The sequence below is a fragment of the Macaca fascicularis genome, chromosome 11 (assembly GCF_037993035.2).
Source record: "Macaca fascicularis isolate 582-1 chromosome 11, T2T-MFA8v1.1".
In the NCBI taxonomy this organism is placed as follows: Eukaryota; Metazoa; Chordata; class Mammalia; order Primates; family Cercopithecidae; genus Macaca; species Macaca fascicularis.
This window is the reverse complement of record NC_088385.1, coordinates 61,503,561-61,518,936: the sequence shown is the minus strand read 5'-3', so window position 1 is coordinate 61,518,936 and position 15,376 is coordinate 61,503,561. Positions and strand designations below refer to the sequence as shown.

The 15,376-nt window shown below is 47.2% G+C and overlaps 1 protein-coding gene across 1 annotated transcript; it reads left to right on the top strand.

The window, feature by feature from the left end:
• The first annotated feature begins 11,087 nt into the window (after positions 1-11,087).
• DCD (dermcidin) lies at positions 11,088-15,144 on the top strand. Its single transcript, XM_045365412.2, has 5 exons — positions 11,088-11,207; positions 12,238-12,276; positions 13,688-13,789; positions 14,134-14,223; positions 14,871-15,144. The coding sequence occupies exons 1-5, from the start codon at positions 11,150-11,152 to the stop codon at positions 14,912-14,914; spliced, it is 333 nt and encodes a 110-aa protein (XP_045221347.1). The 5' UTR covers positions 11,088-11,149; the 3' UTR covers positions 14,915-15,144.
• Positions 15,145-15,376: the final 232 nt, after the last annotated feature.

Here is a 15,376-nt window from a genome sequence, read left to right as displayed (position 1 = left end):
AGGCTGCAGGAGAGCAGTCCCCACCTTCCTTCCAGGGAATGGACATAGACCGATGCTCTTTGACTCTCTCTCTCTCTCTCTCTTTCTGTCTCAGAAATATTTTTGAAGTTGGATGGAGCTCCCTGAGATTTAGTTAAATAATGAACAGAGCCTACACCTAACCGGGGACCCAAGACTACTGCTCAGGACTCAACACTGCCTGCTTCTGTATTCTCTAGCCACTTGGAAGCAACACCCTTAGAGTGAGCCCTCAGTGAGCCAGCAAGGCTAGGGAGGTGCAGGGGAGTGGCTGCGATAAGGTCATCTCTCCTTTGTCGTAGAAGGTAGAAACTGAGAAGAGATTTGTTTCTTTCAGCTAGTCCTTCCTGTGACAAATATACGCCAAATATGTTTCTACGCAATGTACCTTCTGTGTACATGCGCCGTGGCAATTACAACACTGAAAAAGATAGGGGCTGGCCTGGGCTTGGTGAAGGAGAGTGGCTTAAGGCGAGGATTGCAGAAAATGCCTTCTGGGGGCATGGAGGCCCTCAGAGCTTCAGGCTATTTCCATAGTGCCCTCTGCTGGCCCAGATTTTCTATGGCTATTAGGACAGAGCTCCTGATCCTGGAGACCTAGGGGAAGAGTCTGGGAGGCCGCTCCTGCCACCACTTTTATCCTCATTCACGCAGCCGCAGCCTCCACATATTGAGAATGGATCTTGGGACTGGGGAGAAGCAGAAAACCTGCAAAGCTGGAAAAACTGTTAACCCAGTGTTTTTCCAAAGCAGAAGTGTGTTGGGGTTGGGGGGAAAAGGGTGAGGAGAGAAGAGGGTGAAGACCAGAGAGAAGAGAGTGAAGACCGTCAGCCCAGTCGTGTACTTGGAATGCTCCCTGAAAAGGTGAACTGCCCACCCACGCGGGGCTCCAGCCCCTGAGTCTCAGGTAGTCCCGTGTCAGCCCAAGAGCCCTGAGAGACCTGGGAGACCTGGGAAGGCCCAGTCCACCCATCGGGACTGTCAGAACTGACGGGGGACTGAGAGAGATCTAGGGAAACCCACTTGTTTTTCACAAGAGGAGACAGGGGCCAACGGAGGGGTAGTAGCTTTCCAGCAACACCCAGCGAGCTAATGGCAGAGCCGTGAAAAGAATCCAGGTTCTCTCAGCCACTCAGCCATGTTCCCTGGAAATGGCATTCACAGACCGAAGGTGAACCAGATGCGTGGTAGGACGCTTCCTGTGGATGGGATGTCAGTCGTGGCCAGAGATGCACAGCTTCTAAGCATTATCTACAGCAAAACTGAAAACCATTCTATGATCAAGGAGGGAAGGTAGTACCAGGTGCCTCTGCTTAAGTATAAGGAAACCCAGGGTGGCTGTGTTATCCCTACATTAGCTCCAACCCTGACCCAAAATAGGTCCAGCGTTGTGACAGACACTGTCTTGCGGTGGGGGCGGGGGGGGGGGGGGCCTTTATCACTCCTCTCACTCAGATGCTGTCCTCAGAGGAGGCTCGTTTTCACGCCGTTCCCCACACCCCTGATCCTCTTTGAAAACTGATAAATGGGACCTGGAAACAGAGATGCTAAGAGTTTTGTGCTGGAAGAGACAGGGGAGATCGCCAGGCCTAGGAGCCAGAATCGTCCCCGTGAATCGTTCTGGAGAATGTCACTGCCGTGCTACTACATTCTGGCCCCTGAAATCCTCCCCAGCTCCGTGTATGGATAAAATGCCTTTAGATTAACACGTTTAACCCAGCAGAAGTGGTCTGGAATGTTTAGCGTGACTTTATTTATAGAGAATAAAGATGGAATTTAAAAGACAAAAACCAGATTCACACAGCCTGGGTAAACAGAATTCTAACCCTTCTCGGGAGCGCTCCCTGCAGGGCTCAGGGGCAGCCCGGTCTCCCTAGCACCAGCCTGCCCGTTTTGTTTTCTGTATGGCAGCCAGCCAGAAGGCTGAGGAGTGTATGCAAAGCTGGAGGGTAGGCGTTTGGGTGTACAGAGGAAAGGCAGAGAGGATGCCAGAAATCAAGACTCAGTATGGCAGAACAAGCAAGGGCCTGAGGTCAACCACAGCCCAGGGAGTTAATTACCTCACCCTTCAGGTGGGACTCTCCTCTTCTGCCCAGGCCTTCCTCATGTCTACGAACCAATTGCATCATTCTTATTATTGAACAATTTATGACAAAAATAACTGTGGACTTCCTGGTGAGACACTCCTCATTGTTCCCAGGCCCTCCTCAGACATACAAACCAAATTTTATCATTCTTATTACAGAATAATTTATTTTAAGAAATAACTGGCTGTAGATCTCCTGCCCTCCAAAAATGATGGCATAATCTGTCCAGATGTACGTGGTTCTGTGCATAAGAAAATATTTCAGTGAGCTTCGGGTAACATCAAAAGAAAAGACCTTTGGGTGATGCTAAAAGAAAGCCACAAAAAGGCAAATTTGAACATTTAAAATATTTTTATTTTCAGTGTTTGAAAGGACTTCGTTTATAAGTGGGCTCCCTGAGTAAGATACCCAGAAGGTAAAGGAAAACAGCGAAGTAGCAGTTGGTCAGTTTCTTATTTCACTGTTATAAAAATGGCAGTTCCTCACATGATTACCATATCTGCAAGAGCTATTATGTCATCTGCAGACATCAATATTGTAAAAGTCAGAGATAAGTTTCACCTCACTAGGGAGTCAGCAACTCACAGAGTCAAGGCTTTATTTGTTTGGAGGACTAATGCTTGACAGAGTTTGTTGCAGTTTACCACAGGATGCAAAGTTTTGTCTCTGAGGCATGTGAGGTATGTGATGTACACAATTAGTCAAAATGGGGGCATACCCAGTGTTCATTTTGCATTCTCAGCAAAGAAAGATGAAGTTCCCCGGGATGGCAGGAGACAAAGACAACTAAACTACTTAAATGTATCTGTGACTCACACAGTATTTGGCATATGGTAGGCAATCAATAAACATGTATTGAGTGAACAAATGAAGACTAAAGTTAAGTAAATGGGTATGCAGTGCTAGGAAAAAGAGAACGACCAGGAGACACTTAACGTCTAAGAAGAGATGGTGTGAGGCTCCCCATAGCAGGGAACTTCAATGGCTCAAGTTCCCTAGGGCCAATTAAATTTGGGACATGGATGATTCATGTGCATGATTAAAGTGTTTTTGTGTCGGAATTTTCAGCAAAGGCAAAAGCCTTATGTTGGTGGTGCCCAGAGAAATTCAGAGAATGGAGCTGTGTCCATATTTGGAGGGATTCAGGGAACAGGGAATAGCTGAAGGAATCAAGACACAAATGAATGATAATTCATTAGAGAAAATCACAGGGCACAGTGATTTTAAGAGTTGAAGCTCCTGAGAATCTACACAGATGTTGACAAGGGAGTTGAATATCTCCCAGTGGGAAGGAGGATTAAGTCTATTCAACATGTATTAAAAATAAGTATTAGAGGGCCTGCTGCAGTAGCTAATGCCTATAATCCCAACACTTTGAGAGGCCGAAGAGAAAGGATTGTTGGAGGTCTGGAGTTCAAGACTAGCCTGGGCAACATAGTGAGACCCCCATCTCTACAAAAAAAAAATTTTTTTTCAATTAGCTGGGCATGGTGGCCCATGCCAGTAATCCCAGCTACTCAGAGGCTAGTCAGAGAATTAGGTTTAGCCTCTGAGCTAATTGATTGTTTTCAGCCCGGGAGTTTGAGATTACAGTGAGCTATGACCACACCACTGAGCTCCTGGGTGACAGAGCAAGACTCTGTCTCTAAAAATAAATAAATACATAAATAAATAAAATTATTAGATAAAGCAGATAGATTAGAGGCTTTCTCCACTGTCCCCACATTGAGAAAGCTGGACTATGAATGCATAAAACAGAGAAAACATGTTATAGCAAGAATTACACAGAGTAAATGGCAGAGCCAAAGATAAGGAATTTATCTCTCATAGTCTCCTTTGTACCTTCAATCTAGACCAGTTGCTTCCCTTCTCTCTGCCAGTCTGACAGAGAGGGATGGAACGACTTCTCTCTCAATCCTCCCCCTTGAAGAGTCTCCAAGTCTCTGAAGAGGTTATATGTTCCCACCTACCCAGCAGCTTCATTCCTGGTCATTAGCTCAGAACAGGAAGCAGGGAAGAGGTCAGAATTTTACCCAGAAGAGAGCCAGAGGGGCAAAGGGAACCAGGGCTTGTGGCCAGTTATGGGCATTTCAGGAAAACAACCTCCTGGAGTTCCTAGAATCTCAGCAGAGATTCAACAAAGCCAGTTGCTTCCTGCAAACCTCAGTGGCAACCCTTTTCCTCAGCTCCATTCCCACAGTGCCCCAAACTCACACATGAATTAACAAGTACATAAAAGTCCTATTTATCTAAGTCACCTCCATGAGGCAATTGGCTCTCCAAGCAGCTGGGGCTGACCCCCTGCCACTTCTAGGGATTAAGGGAGTGCATCACAAAGTTGGGGAGTAGCAGACCCTACTCAGGCCCTATTAGTACTTTAGAATTGGCTCCAGTTATTCAGAGGCAGGAATGGCAGACGACCAAGATGATTTTCCTTCCCCCCTGTTTAAAACTCCATTCTAACAATTTATCTTATCCTTCTACCAGCTGCTGCCCTCAGCTCTGTTGTGCCCTTATTTTAAGGGTTCCCAAAGTCAATTCCACTCAGTCCATATGCCCCAATTATGCATCCAAGGACAGCACTGTTATCCTTATGCTAACCAACCCCCAGCATTGAAGGCTGTCACTTCCATCTCTCTCCACAGTCTTCTTGGTCCAGGAAGTCTCTCCAGATTAATTCCCAGTAACTTCCTAAGATCTGATGACTCCTCATTTCTCCAGACCCTTGAGATAAAAAAATTTAGAATGTCCTAAATGTATCAAAGACCTTGCTAAGGTCAATTTCAAACTTGATAATAAGGAGAGGAGAACTGATTTGTCACAAATAAGCCAGAACTTCTACATCTAAATGAGCACCGCATTCTTCAAACTAGTCACCTCGGGAGGCCATACTCACCCCAAATGTGCTTTCATTCCTCCAGAATTATCTCCCCTTTTGAATTGATTTTCAGAACGTGTTTAGGAGCCAGACAAGAATGGGAACCTTATGATGAAATAACCAAGTAGAGTTTTCAACCCAAATGTCTCTCCACTTTATTCCTCATCTTGGTCCTTAATGATCATTTCCAAATATTACTTTGATTTTTAGAGGTACATGATGTGTCATCTGGAAATTATTCAAAGCCAGGGATATTGATTCTGAAGATGTTTTTTCTGGCAATTGCCTATAAAATTCAGGCAGTTTACCTTTTGTTCATACCTAATGCATTTGACAAAGATGACTGGTTAGCTTCCACTAGCTCAGAGAAACAATGCATTACTGTAGTGCCAATGGGTGCATAACAGAAACAGCAGTGAAGTCAGTTAGGATCAGCGAGAGATGGCCAGGTAAAGGCCCTATGTCCATGTCCCAGATGCAGGAATCAACCTCCCATCCTCATAAAGGCAGGGTCGCCTCCTCCCTCTGCGTTCCACATTCCCCACCCCACTGTCTAGGATGGGACTCCGTACCCAGACAGAGAAGAATGAAGAACAGGGGAAGAATGTTCTGAACAGGAGAAGGGGCAGATTAGCACCCTAGCAAGCACCAGGGTCTTCAACCAGGTGTCCACAGACAATTGCTCCCTCAAGGAACCCAGAGAACTGGGGTGTTTTTCTTTAACCACATCTAGGAGAAAGGAATTGCAGTCTTCTGGGTACCATCCCTACCCCCATTCCCATCCCGTGCCTCCCTCTCGATAATGAGTAACAGGCTAAGCTTGATAGTGAATATTACAGACTTGTTTTAAATTCATGAAAAGCATCTTTTTTAAGTGTTGGGGGATGGGTATTTACCTTACAGGCCTCTGCTCCCTCCCCACAATCCCTGGGAGTACCTGCTCCTTTCTTTCCTGAGGCCCAGGTAGGGAAGGGAGGAAAGGAGGAGTACAGAGAAGCTGCTCCTTGGCAGTGCTGATTCCAGAACCCTGAGGGCTAATCTCCTCCTGGAAAAGGCTTGTGCAAATAGCAAGAACTGTTCCTGAGGGCTGTGTAATGATCTGCCCGAGATGACCTTCCAACTGAGAAGGGAGCATCACCCTCTGCCTTCACATACCTCCCACTCAAATGTGCGTGCACTCACACACACACACACACACACATGCACACACACACACACACGGGTGCTCCCCATACTCAAGCCTCCCCATCTCTGGACCTATCACTCACTTGGTTTCAGATCTTCAGGAATGGAGCACGTCCTCTCCCTCACTCTCCTGACCATAATACCCCTCAGTGCTTCCTCTAACGTTTCCCCTCTTCTCAACATCCCTGAACTGCTTCAGACCTTCATTTTTCCCTTCTAGGTACTCCTTTATGGGTCACATTAATATCGAATTATTTAGCCTATCTTTATTACCAAGCCTAGACTATGAGCTCCATGAGCATGGATACCAACTCATACTTATCCCTCAGATGCCAGTACCCAGCACCTGCAAAAGGAATAAAGGCCCTGCTTACCTTTCTCTGAATTCTCCTTGCCCTGCACAGGTCTCTACCACCCACCTTTGATATTAAACTTAACTCACCTCCTGACTCCCAACTCTTAACCACATTATTCCCACACTGGACTTCTGAACCTACCTGACCTTTTCTTCTGAGGAATCAGCTGGAAGTCATTGGTTAAACAGAAGCTGATTCTGTCCAAAGTCAAGTATTCCCCATATCTTAACCTGTCTTCTGGACCCTTCCTGGGGAATCACACCATGAACTGCATGAAAATTGAGGGCCCAGTGCTGACCCTTTTTACCACAGAACACCAAAGAGACTCTCCACACCTTTGAAAACATGCAAGCTCTTTCCTGACCCAAGGATGCTTCTATGGCCTGAATTGTCAGGTTTCTACAGGCATAAGCCCACATTACAAGACAGAGAAAGAAGGTTATCAAGTTGGGGTTGAATAAACCCCACAGATATTCCAGCAATGAGTGCATTACATTGAGAGGCTGAAGTGAGAGGATCGCTTGAGCCCAGAAGTTTGAGGGTGCAGTGAGCTATGATGGCATCTCTACACTCCAACCTGGGTCACAAAGCAAGATCCTGTCTCTTAAAAAAAAAAAAAAAAAAAAAAAAAAGACTGTATTTAAAAAGTAGTTCAGCTTGCCTCTGGGAGTTGGGGCAGGTATCACCTGGGAAAAAGCAGGAGGAAATTTTCTGGGTTACTGGTAATGCTTCATATCTTGCTTGGAGTCTGGGTTACATCAGTAGATGCATTTGTCAAGACCAAAAAATACAGTTAATATGTATGTTTCATTGTATATAAGTTGTACCTCAAAGAAAAAAACTATAAACAAATAATAGTTTCTTAAAAAGCAGCTTAGTATATCTGTTTCCAACAGATTAATGTTATTAGTCTAATCTAAGCTTTATCCACCAGTTCACATTTCTTGCCCAAATTTTGAAGGTTTCTAGCCCCACTCACTTGTAGGTTTCTAGCTGCACTTCACCCAAAGTTACTGCATTCTAACTGTATGTCTGGCATCCTCACTGGGGCTGGGTAGCACAGACAAATTAAACATGGTCCTGCACTGCACAGCTCAAGTCTAGTGTGGAAAACCAAGCACTGAACAGACAATCCCAGTTCCGTCGAAGTGAAGCATAGATAAAGAGAAGAGCAAGGGGCTGGTGGAAGTGCCCAGAACTCTGACCTCACTTTGGTGGGGAGGCGAAGCAAGACAAGAAGAATGCCCAGAAAATCTTCCAGGGGCCAGGCTCAAGCCTGTCACCCTAGCATTTTGGGAGGCCGAGGTGGGCGGATCACGAGGTCAAGACATCGAAACCATACTAGCCAACATGGTGAAGCTCCGTCTCTACTAAAACTACAAAAATTAGCCAGGTGTGATGGCACGTGCCTGTAGTCTCAGCTACTTGAGAGGCTGAGGCAGAAGAATCACTTGAACCCAGGAGGCAGAGGTTGCAATGAGCTGAGATTGTGCCACTGCACTCCAGCCTGGTGATAGAGTGAGACTCCATCTCAAAAAAAAAAAAAAGAAAAAGAAAATTTTCCAGGAAGAAGGCATTTCTGATCCAAATCTTAAAGGATGAGTAAGAAAAAGCTCTGTCATCTAATCGTAGGAGGGCATTAAAGACAATACAAGGAGGAAAATACGTGAAGAGGCAGACGCAAGAAAAAATTAAATCTGTGCAAGAAACTGAAAGAAATTTAATGTGACTGAGGCAGAGTCTTGATGAGGGAGTGAAAAGGGTTGAAACTGAAGGGACAGACAGAAGCCAGCTCATGAAAGATGGTGTGCGCTCTGCACATAGTTTGTCTACTAGAAATCACTTAGACAGCTGGGAGATAGAACTTGAGACTGTCAGAGGGAAAACCATTTGTGAAGCTGTTTCTTCAGTGGATATAAAAAATGGCAAGGATCCAGACAGAGGTTTCTGAGCCAGAGCCCTGGGATTGACGAAGAAGCAGCACTTGATAGACGCCAGTGTCCTTGTATATAGGGGGCCACGAGAAGGAAAAATGTAAAATTACTCTCAGATCTCTATTTAGATAACTGGGTGAATGTCAGTACTGTTAATCAGAATGGAAGATGGTGCAGGAGGAGGAGCAGGTGATGGTGGAGATGTGGGGAAGGTAGGTAAGGCCAGTTTCAACCCCTAGGGTTCATCAGTGTTTGGTCCATCCTGTTACCGCCCATCCATTGGTGGATATTAGTGTTCAGGAGAGGGGTCTGGGCTGGAAAGAAGATGTTGGAGTCAGAAGTGTGACTCCAAGAATGAGTCACACAGGAGAGTGTATAAGAGGAGAGAAGAAGAAGGCTAAGAATAGAACACTGGAGAATAAGGGGCAGGCAAGGTGAGTCAAAGTGGGACTGAAGGGTGGTCGAAAAAAGGAAAGAGAGAAAGAAAACCCCAGCACCTCAAAAGATGAGTGGCTCTAACAGTATCAGAGCCCACTGAGATCAGATAAGATAAAGGCCGAAAAGTGGCGACTGTATCTGAGTACCTTGGCAAGGACGTCTCTCAGTTCCAGGGATGGTGGTGGAAACACTACAGGGTGATAAGAACATAAAGCAAAACACGGATGTTGAGGCCAAAAAAAAATGGAGTTGTTTTCAAAAGCTTGGTTGCAGAATAATTGGAAAGAAGCTAGACAGGGAGAGTATAAGAACATTTTGCTTATTTTTAAGACGTCTATATGTTGAAGGAAAAAAGCCAAGAGAGGCTCACAATAAACCACAAAACAGGAGAGACGGTGGGAGCTCAGATGGACTGAGTTCCCATGGAAGTGAGAAGGAGACATCCAGAGCACAGGGAAGAGCCCCAGAAAGTTGACCCAGAAAGTGGATCTGAGCTATTCCTGTTTGAATTTCACAAGTACCCTGGGTCACACTGTAGAGACGAGAGTCAGAGAGATTATGTGACATGCCAAAATCATTCAGCCTTTAACTGATGGAGGACACCTTTGCTTCAATCCCATAGGCTAGGAAGAGCATGCTTTCTCTTCCAGGACAGAGTCCCCTGCTACCATCGATTGTCCCTTCATCTGTCTGAGATCCTTGCCTACTGTGTATCCCCTCAAGGCAAGACACAGTCTGCTTATCTCTATCTGTCTGGGCCCAGCACGATGTCTGGCACAGACAAAGCACCTCGGGAAACAAATCTCAGTCCATTTTCACCAAGTTCCCAGGAACAGGGCAAGGGCAGGCTCCACTCCATGGAGAAAAGACATCTCGAGGAAGTAACTGGCTTTGTCAGGAGCAGAAACTAAGTTTCCAAGTTATCCTCAGCTCCCCAGCTTGGGTCTGGAATAGATGGAGGAGGGAGTTGACCAGTTTTGGCATATGTATTCCTCACACGAAACCTGTAGGATAAGAATGATCATTTCTCATCATCAAATGCAAAACAGCTGAAGTGGAACACGAGCGCTGGAGTCAGTAATACTGTACTGAATTTGGGATTTTTGCTGGAAGAGGAGATTTTGGGTACTCTTACCAAACACACACACACACACACACACACACAGAGAGAGAGAGAGAGAGAGAGAAAGACACAAAAGGCTAATTATGTGAAATCATGGATGTGTTCATTTGCATGACTATAGTAACCATTTCACTAAATACGTGTATATCAAAACATCATGTTACACCTTAAATATTACCATAAAATAAAAGAAGAAAGAAAAACAATTGAAGTGGGGCAGGTAAATTGCCTCTCTGAAGGCCACACAGCTAGTAAACAACAAAATCGAGTCATAAACCCATTATCTCCAGGACTGTTTCTGCCACTTTAAAGCAAACACAAGTCGGCAGAAAGGGATTCTGAGGCACAGAGAAGCACCTTTGGATTCTCCACTTCTCTGAATTATCCACACCACTGGCCTCCCTCCCCCATCTGAAGGGCAAACTGGGAACTGACTTCATATTCTGGTTAACTTATCAGGAGAATTTTCTTGGGTAGAGGATCATTAGCTGGAAATGAAGACACCTTGGTCAGGGTCTACTGAGGTTGGAAAGCTCTGGTTACCATGTGGAGACCCCTAGAGAGGACAGCAGCCTCTCTGGATCTTAGTCAGGAGGGGTCCCCAAATACTGTGAGGGTAGCCTCCTGGGATAGGCTTAACCCACTCAAGGGAAGCCTCAGCCACCCCCACTCTCTCCTAAGGAGGCTGGATCTGACATCTTGGGGCCCCCTTCTGTTTCCAGGTGGAAGGAGAGCCTTCTGAGCACAGCCCTCCTGCCAGGGCCCTCTCTAGAAACCTCTCACAGTCTCCTCCAGGACCCCAGATGCGATCAGAGATGGGAGTCCTGGGACAAGCAAGATGGGAAGGGGAGAGGCAGGCAAAGGATGCAAGTCAGGACAGTGCCAACTCCAGAGCTGCTGTCCAGGACCTACCTGCAGGGAAGGCGGGCACTAGCAAGCCCCAGCCAGCCCTTGTTGACTTAACAGGTGGCTCTGAGGTGGGAGAAGAGGAGGAGGAGAACACACCACTGGAAGACTGGCTCCCATTGGTCCCTGTCATGCTTAAAAGAGGCCCAGAGAGGCAGTCTCGACACCTTAGATCCCAAGATCTCCAAGGATTTGGTGGCATACCCGCTCTAGCACACAGAAGCATGAGGTTCATGAGTCTCCTCTTCCTGGCAGCTCTGGCAGGAGCCCTGGTCTGTGCCTGTGAGTATGGCTCTTCCCCGACACCCAACCATATAGTCCCCAGAAGACTGGGCCCTGCCTTCATTTCCCCTTCCCCTCCTCACCAGAGGCAGTTCACCCAAGTCTGCCTCCCACTGGGTTCTCCACACAGGGACCCTGTGGTCAGAGGAAGCCAGGAGCCCTGTGGCCCCAGCCTGGCTCTGCACTGCCTCTCAGTCTGCGATTGGCCCACTCTGGCATTCTTTTTCCCCTCAATGAACCAAGCCATTTCCCACTGCCAAGACTTTTGCTCATCCTCTTGTCTTTTCCCCTGCCCATTATTTCACCCACCCATGTCAACCTCACTCCTACTCAATTTCCAAGTGTCTGCCCCGCTAGCTCTCTCTGTCCATGTATTTCCTCACAGCTGCCTTGCTGAAGCCCCAGAATCATTTTGGTCCCTGTTTTTCATTTTCTTCCCTCCTATATTTTTCCTTCCTAGCACTATCACAAATGTAATTAAACAATTGCTTATGTAATTATGTTAATTCCTCCAAATCCCCCATTGAGTGTCAGCTTCCCCGAGCAAACACTGTCTTCCCCATAGCTGTATCTCCAGCCTCTAACACCATGTCTGGTGCATAATGCGTGCTTCATTCATGCTGTTGGAAGAATAAAGAAATGGAGGGAAGGTCCTTCTGAGGTCCTTCTATCAGGTGACAATCAGAACAAGTCCTGCCCTGTCACTAGGGCAGGTGCTGTGATCATGCCCTCATGGTCATGCCCCTTCATAACTTGGACATCTAAGACATAGAAGAGAGTCAGAGAATGATTCCATTTCCATAAGGATGTTCTGAGTAGTCCAGGTCTGGGGAGGATAACAGAGAGAGGGATTTGGTTGAGATACCAAAAAGCATTTCTAATGGGCCCCTTGTGTAGCAGAGATTTCTCTCCTGTCTGGCCACTGCCACGCTCCTGAGATTAGAGGCCTGGGAACTCTAGGCAGCCCTGGCTGGATATAGCTCCTGCAACTGTACCCTACTTGACATGGTCACTGTTCCCTCCTTTGCAGATGACCCAGAGGCTGCCTCTGCCCCAGGATCGGGGAACCGTGAGTCCTTCCTCTTCCTCCTGCCCCAGTCCTGGGTGGGAGAGTTAATGACTGGGGATATGAGCGGAGGAAGTCAGAGAAGCAGAAGAAGGGTTCAGGGGAAGGAAAGTTGGGAGGCCGACCTTTAGGAGACATGGAAAAGGGAAACTTCCTGAGAGACTCATGCACTGGAGAAGGACAGAGCATGGGGGAAATGGTAGCCCTCTCTGGAAGTAGAAGTGGAGTAAGAAAAATGGGAAAGAAAGGAAAACTTTTCTTGAGCAAGAGGAGGAACTTCACATTAGATGGGTTCAGAGGTTTTCATCTGCCCCACCCTCACCAACAATTTCAATTCAAAACCTTTCATGTGGTTCCCATTTCCCATCACGAAGCTTTCACCTTCTAGCCTGACATTCAGGGAATCCATGATCTAGATCCAGGGTACTTTTCAAACGTAATTTCCCTAGGCTCCACTGCTTGCATTCTCCACATCAAATGTTATACAATTGTTTCATCGGCCAACATGAGTAACTTTCTACTACTCAACGTTCCTCTTCCCAGGTGCCTTTTCAACCCCTACCTGTCCATGCTCTAACAAGCTTCAAGTCCCAGCTGCTCTCTGAAGCCCTCCCTGCCTGGTGGATGTGGTGCCTCTGTCCCAGTCTCTCCTTTCATCCCTCGCTCTTCTGGGCTTCCGGTATATAGCAGTTCTGTCTCTTTTCCTAGACTGTAAGCCCCTGAGAGAGGGATCTAATTCTCATTCATTTCTACTTCCCCAGCCATGTACACACTCTGGATAATTAATGGCAGAAAGATAAACTGTATTTCTGCACATCTTCACCGCACTGCAAGCCCCAACCACAGCACACGGCTGCCCTCCCTGCCTTCTCACATACAGCCCAGAGGGAACACCAGGCACCTTGGTCTCTTCTCAGATGCCCCTGCTGCGTTTTGCACCAGTGCGATAAGAGAAGTTTTGATTCTCCAGATAAACAAATGGATTTTTTATAGATGCAGAAGTCCCCCTCAGAGACTGCCAAATTTCTGTGCTCATCCACCAACCTGCCTAGAAGAGAGAAGCTAGTGCCCTCTGCAAAACCTACTCACACTAGGTGGCTGGTATACGGAATGAAAACTAGGGGGAGTCTCTTTAAGGTGATCTTTCTGCCAACATGACTTTACTTTTCCCTGAACCATAACCTACTCTAGAAAAAGGCCCTGGAGGAGCAGGAAAAGTCTTGGAGGCAGCAGGAAAAAGCTTGAGGGGTGCTAAAAAACCTAACACATTATGAAAGTCAAGCTCTAGAGGAATTGGGAGAGAGGGAGCTATCCTCAAGCCAGACCTTCAGGGGGTAAAAGCACCACCTGCTCCCCCACCAGGGTGGAAAGAGTGGAGGTAGCTATTATTCCTCTCACTCCGTCACCCTTGCAGCTTCCCATGAGGCATCAGCAGCTCGAAAGGAAAATGCAGGTGAAGACCCAGGGTTAGCCAGACAGGCACCAAAGCCAAGGAAGCAGAGAGCCAGCCTTCTGGGTAAGTCTCTTTGCCAATGCCTGGTATAGAATTCTGATGCATGAAACAGCAAGATATCTGGGGGCCAGTCTGCACTCACAGGCACAAGCACAGGGACACAGCTACACCCATATTCCTAGGGAGGGGTTGGGGGTGCACACCTGCTTCTACACACAGGGTTTCTGGGCCATAGGTTTTGCAGCTAATACTGGCTTACCGACCTTCCCATGACAGAGAAGTTGGTTCCCTCAGCAAAACCACTTCACCTTAGGGGTGCCCATGGTGCCTAGGAAGCGGAGGAGCTCTCCTACAAAGGAAGTAGTTTTTCTGCTTCTATGACCTCTTCTTTTCTGAATCCACCCTAGAAAAAGGCCTAGAGGGAGCAAAAAACACTCTGGGGGGACTCGGAAACCTAGGAAAAGATGCAGTTGAAGATCTAGAAAGTGTGGGTAAAGGTGAGTATGTCCCCACTCCTCCCTCAGGACCAGCCTTGGTCTCCACCCCTTGCATGAGATCTGAAACTGCCACAGCCCCGCCCCCCATTGAAGACCCCTCACTTTGTGCTTTCAAATGTCACCAATTCCTCATCTGGACTTAAATGGCCATTCTTGTCTGATATTGACACTCCCTGGGGTCTAACTTGCTTTTTTTTTTATTGCTCTTGCCCCCTGCCCCTGCCAAGGTGGGGAAGAGGGTAGGTCTTTGGGGCTCCAATGAATCTGACCTCCATCCCTCTGACTTCTGTGTAAGCCCCTCCAGGCCTCAGTGAGTTTGGAAAGCAAAAGACAGAGTTGAGGAGGAATGGAAGGGGTGGAGCTGGTGCCTGGGGCCTTGGAATCCTTATTAATATTCTCTTCCCCACCCCTTCCACTCCCCCTTCCCCTCCCTACCCCTCCCCTTCCTCTCCCTCCCCTTCCCCATTCCTCTCCTTCCACCTCCCCCTCCCGCTTTTCTCCTTCTCCCCCTCCCCTTCTCTTTCCCTCCCCCTCCCCTTCTTTCTCCCTCCCCCTCCACTTCCCTCTCCTTCCCCAATTCCCTGGCTCTCTTTCCCTTCCTTTTGTCTTCCTACCCCGTTACCCCGTTTTTTCTGTGACTGTCCTAGGAGCCGTCCATGACGTTAAAGACGTCCTTGACTCAGTACTATAGCTGTAAGGAGAGGCTGAGAAATGATGCCCAGGAGCAGCGGGCTTTAAGTCTTCAGCCCAAAACCTAAAAAAAAAAAAAAAAAAAAATTAAAAAACAGCTATTAAACTGAAAGCATCTGTAATACTTGGAGTATGTGTATGTTTTCCTTAAAAAGAGATGGGGTAAGAAACGTGGCCAGGAGCCCAAGAGGTTGGAGGAGCACCCTATGAGGCTTCAGTTGGCACCCTGGCCCTTCCTCCCAAAACACAGCTTCCAGACCCAGCCTTCCCAGAAAGCATAGTTCCAGCAAGTTCTTTGATTCATGCCCAGCCCCTCACCCATATCTGCAGGGTCTAAGCCTCAAGTCGCAAACTGGTTGCCTCCTTATCCCTCACTCTGCCTGCCCAATGCCATTTTACTATGCATCAGTGTTGAGTGGGACTTTTCCCATTGCCTTGAATTTGGCTCTAGGACCCACAGCTA

Bases quoted from the DNA above. Each gene is read 5' to 3' on its own strand.
- DCD (XM_045365412.2), top strand. From the start codon at position 11,150: ATGAGGTTCATGAGTCTCCTCTTCCTGGCAGCTCTGGCAGGAGCCCTG. The intron at 11,208-12,237 runs GTGAGTATGGCT...CCTCCTTTGCAG, and splicing joins AGGAGCCCTGGTCTGTGCCT to ATGACCCAGAGGCTGCCTCT. The intron at 14,224-14,870 runs GTGAGTATGTCC...TGACTGTCCTAG, and splicing joins TCTAGAAAGTGTGGGTAAAG to GAGCCGTCCATGACGTTAAA.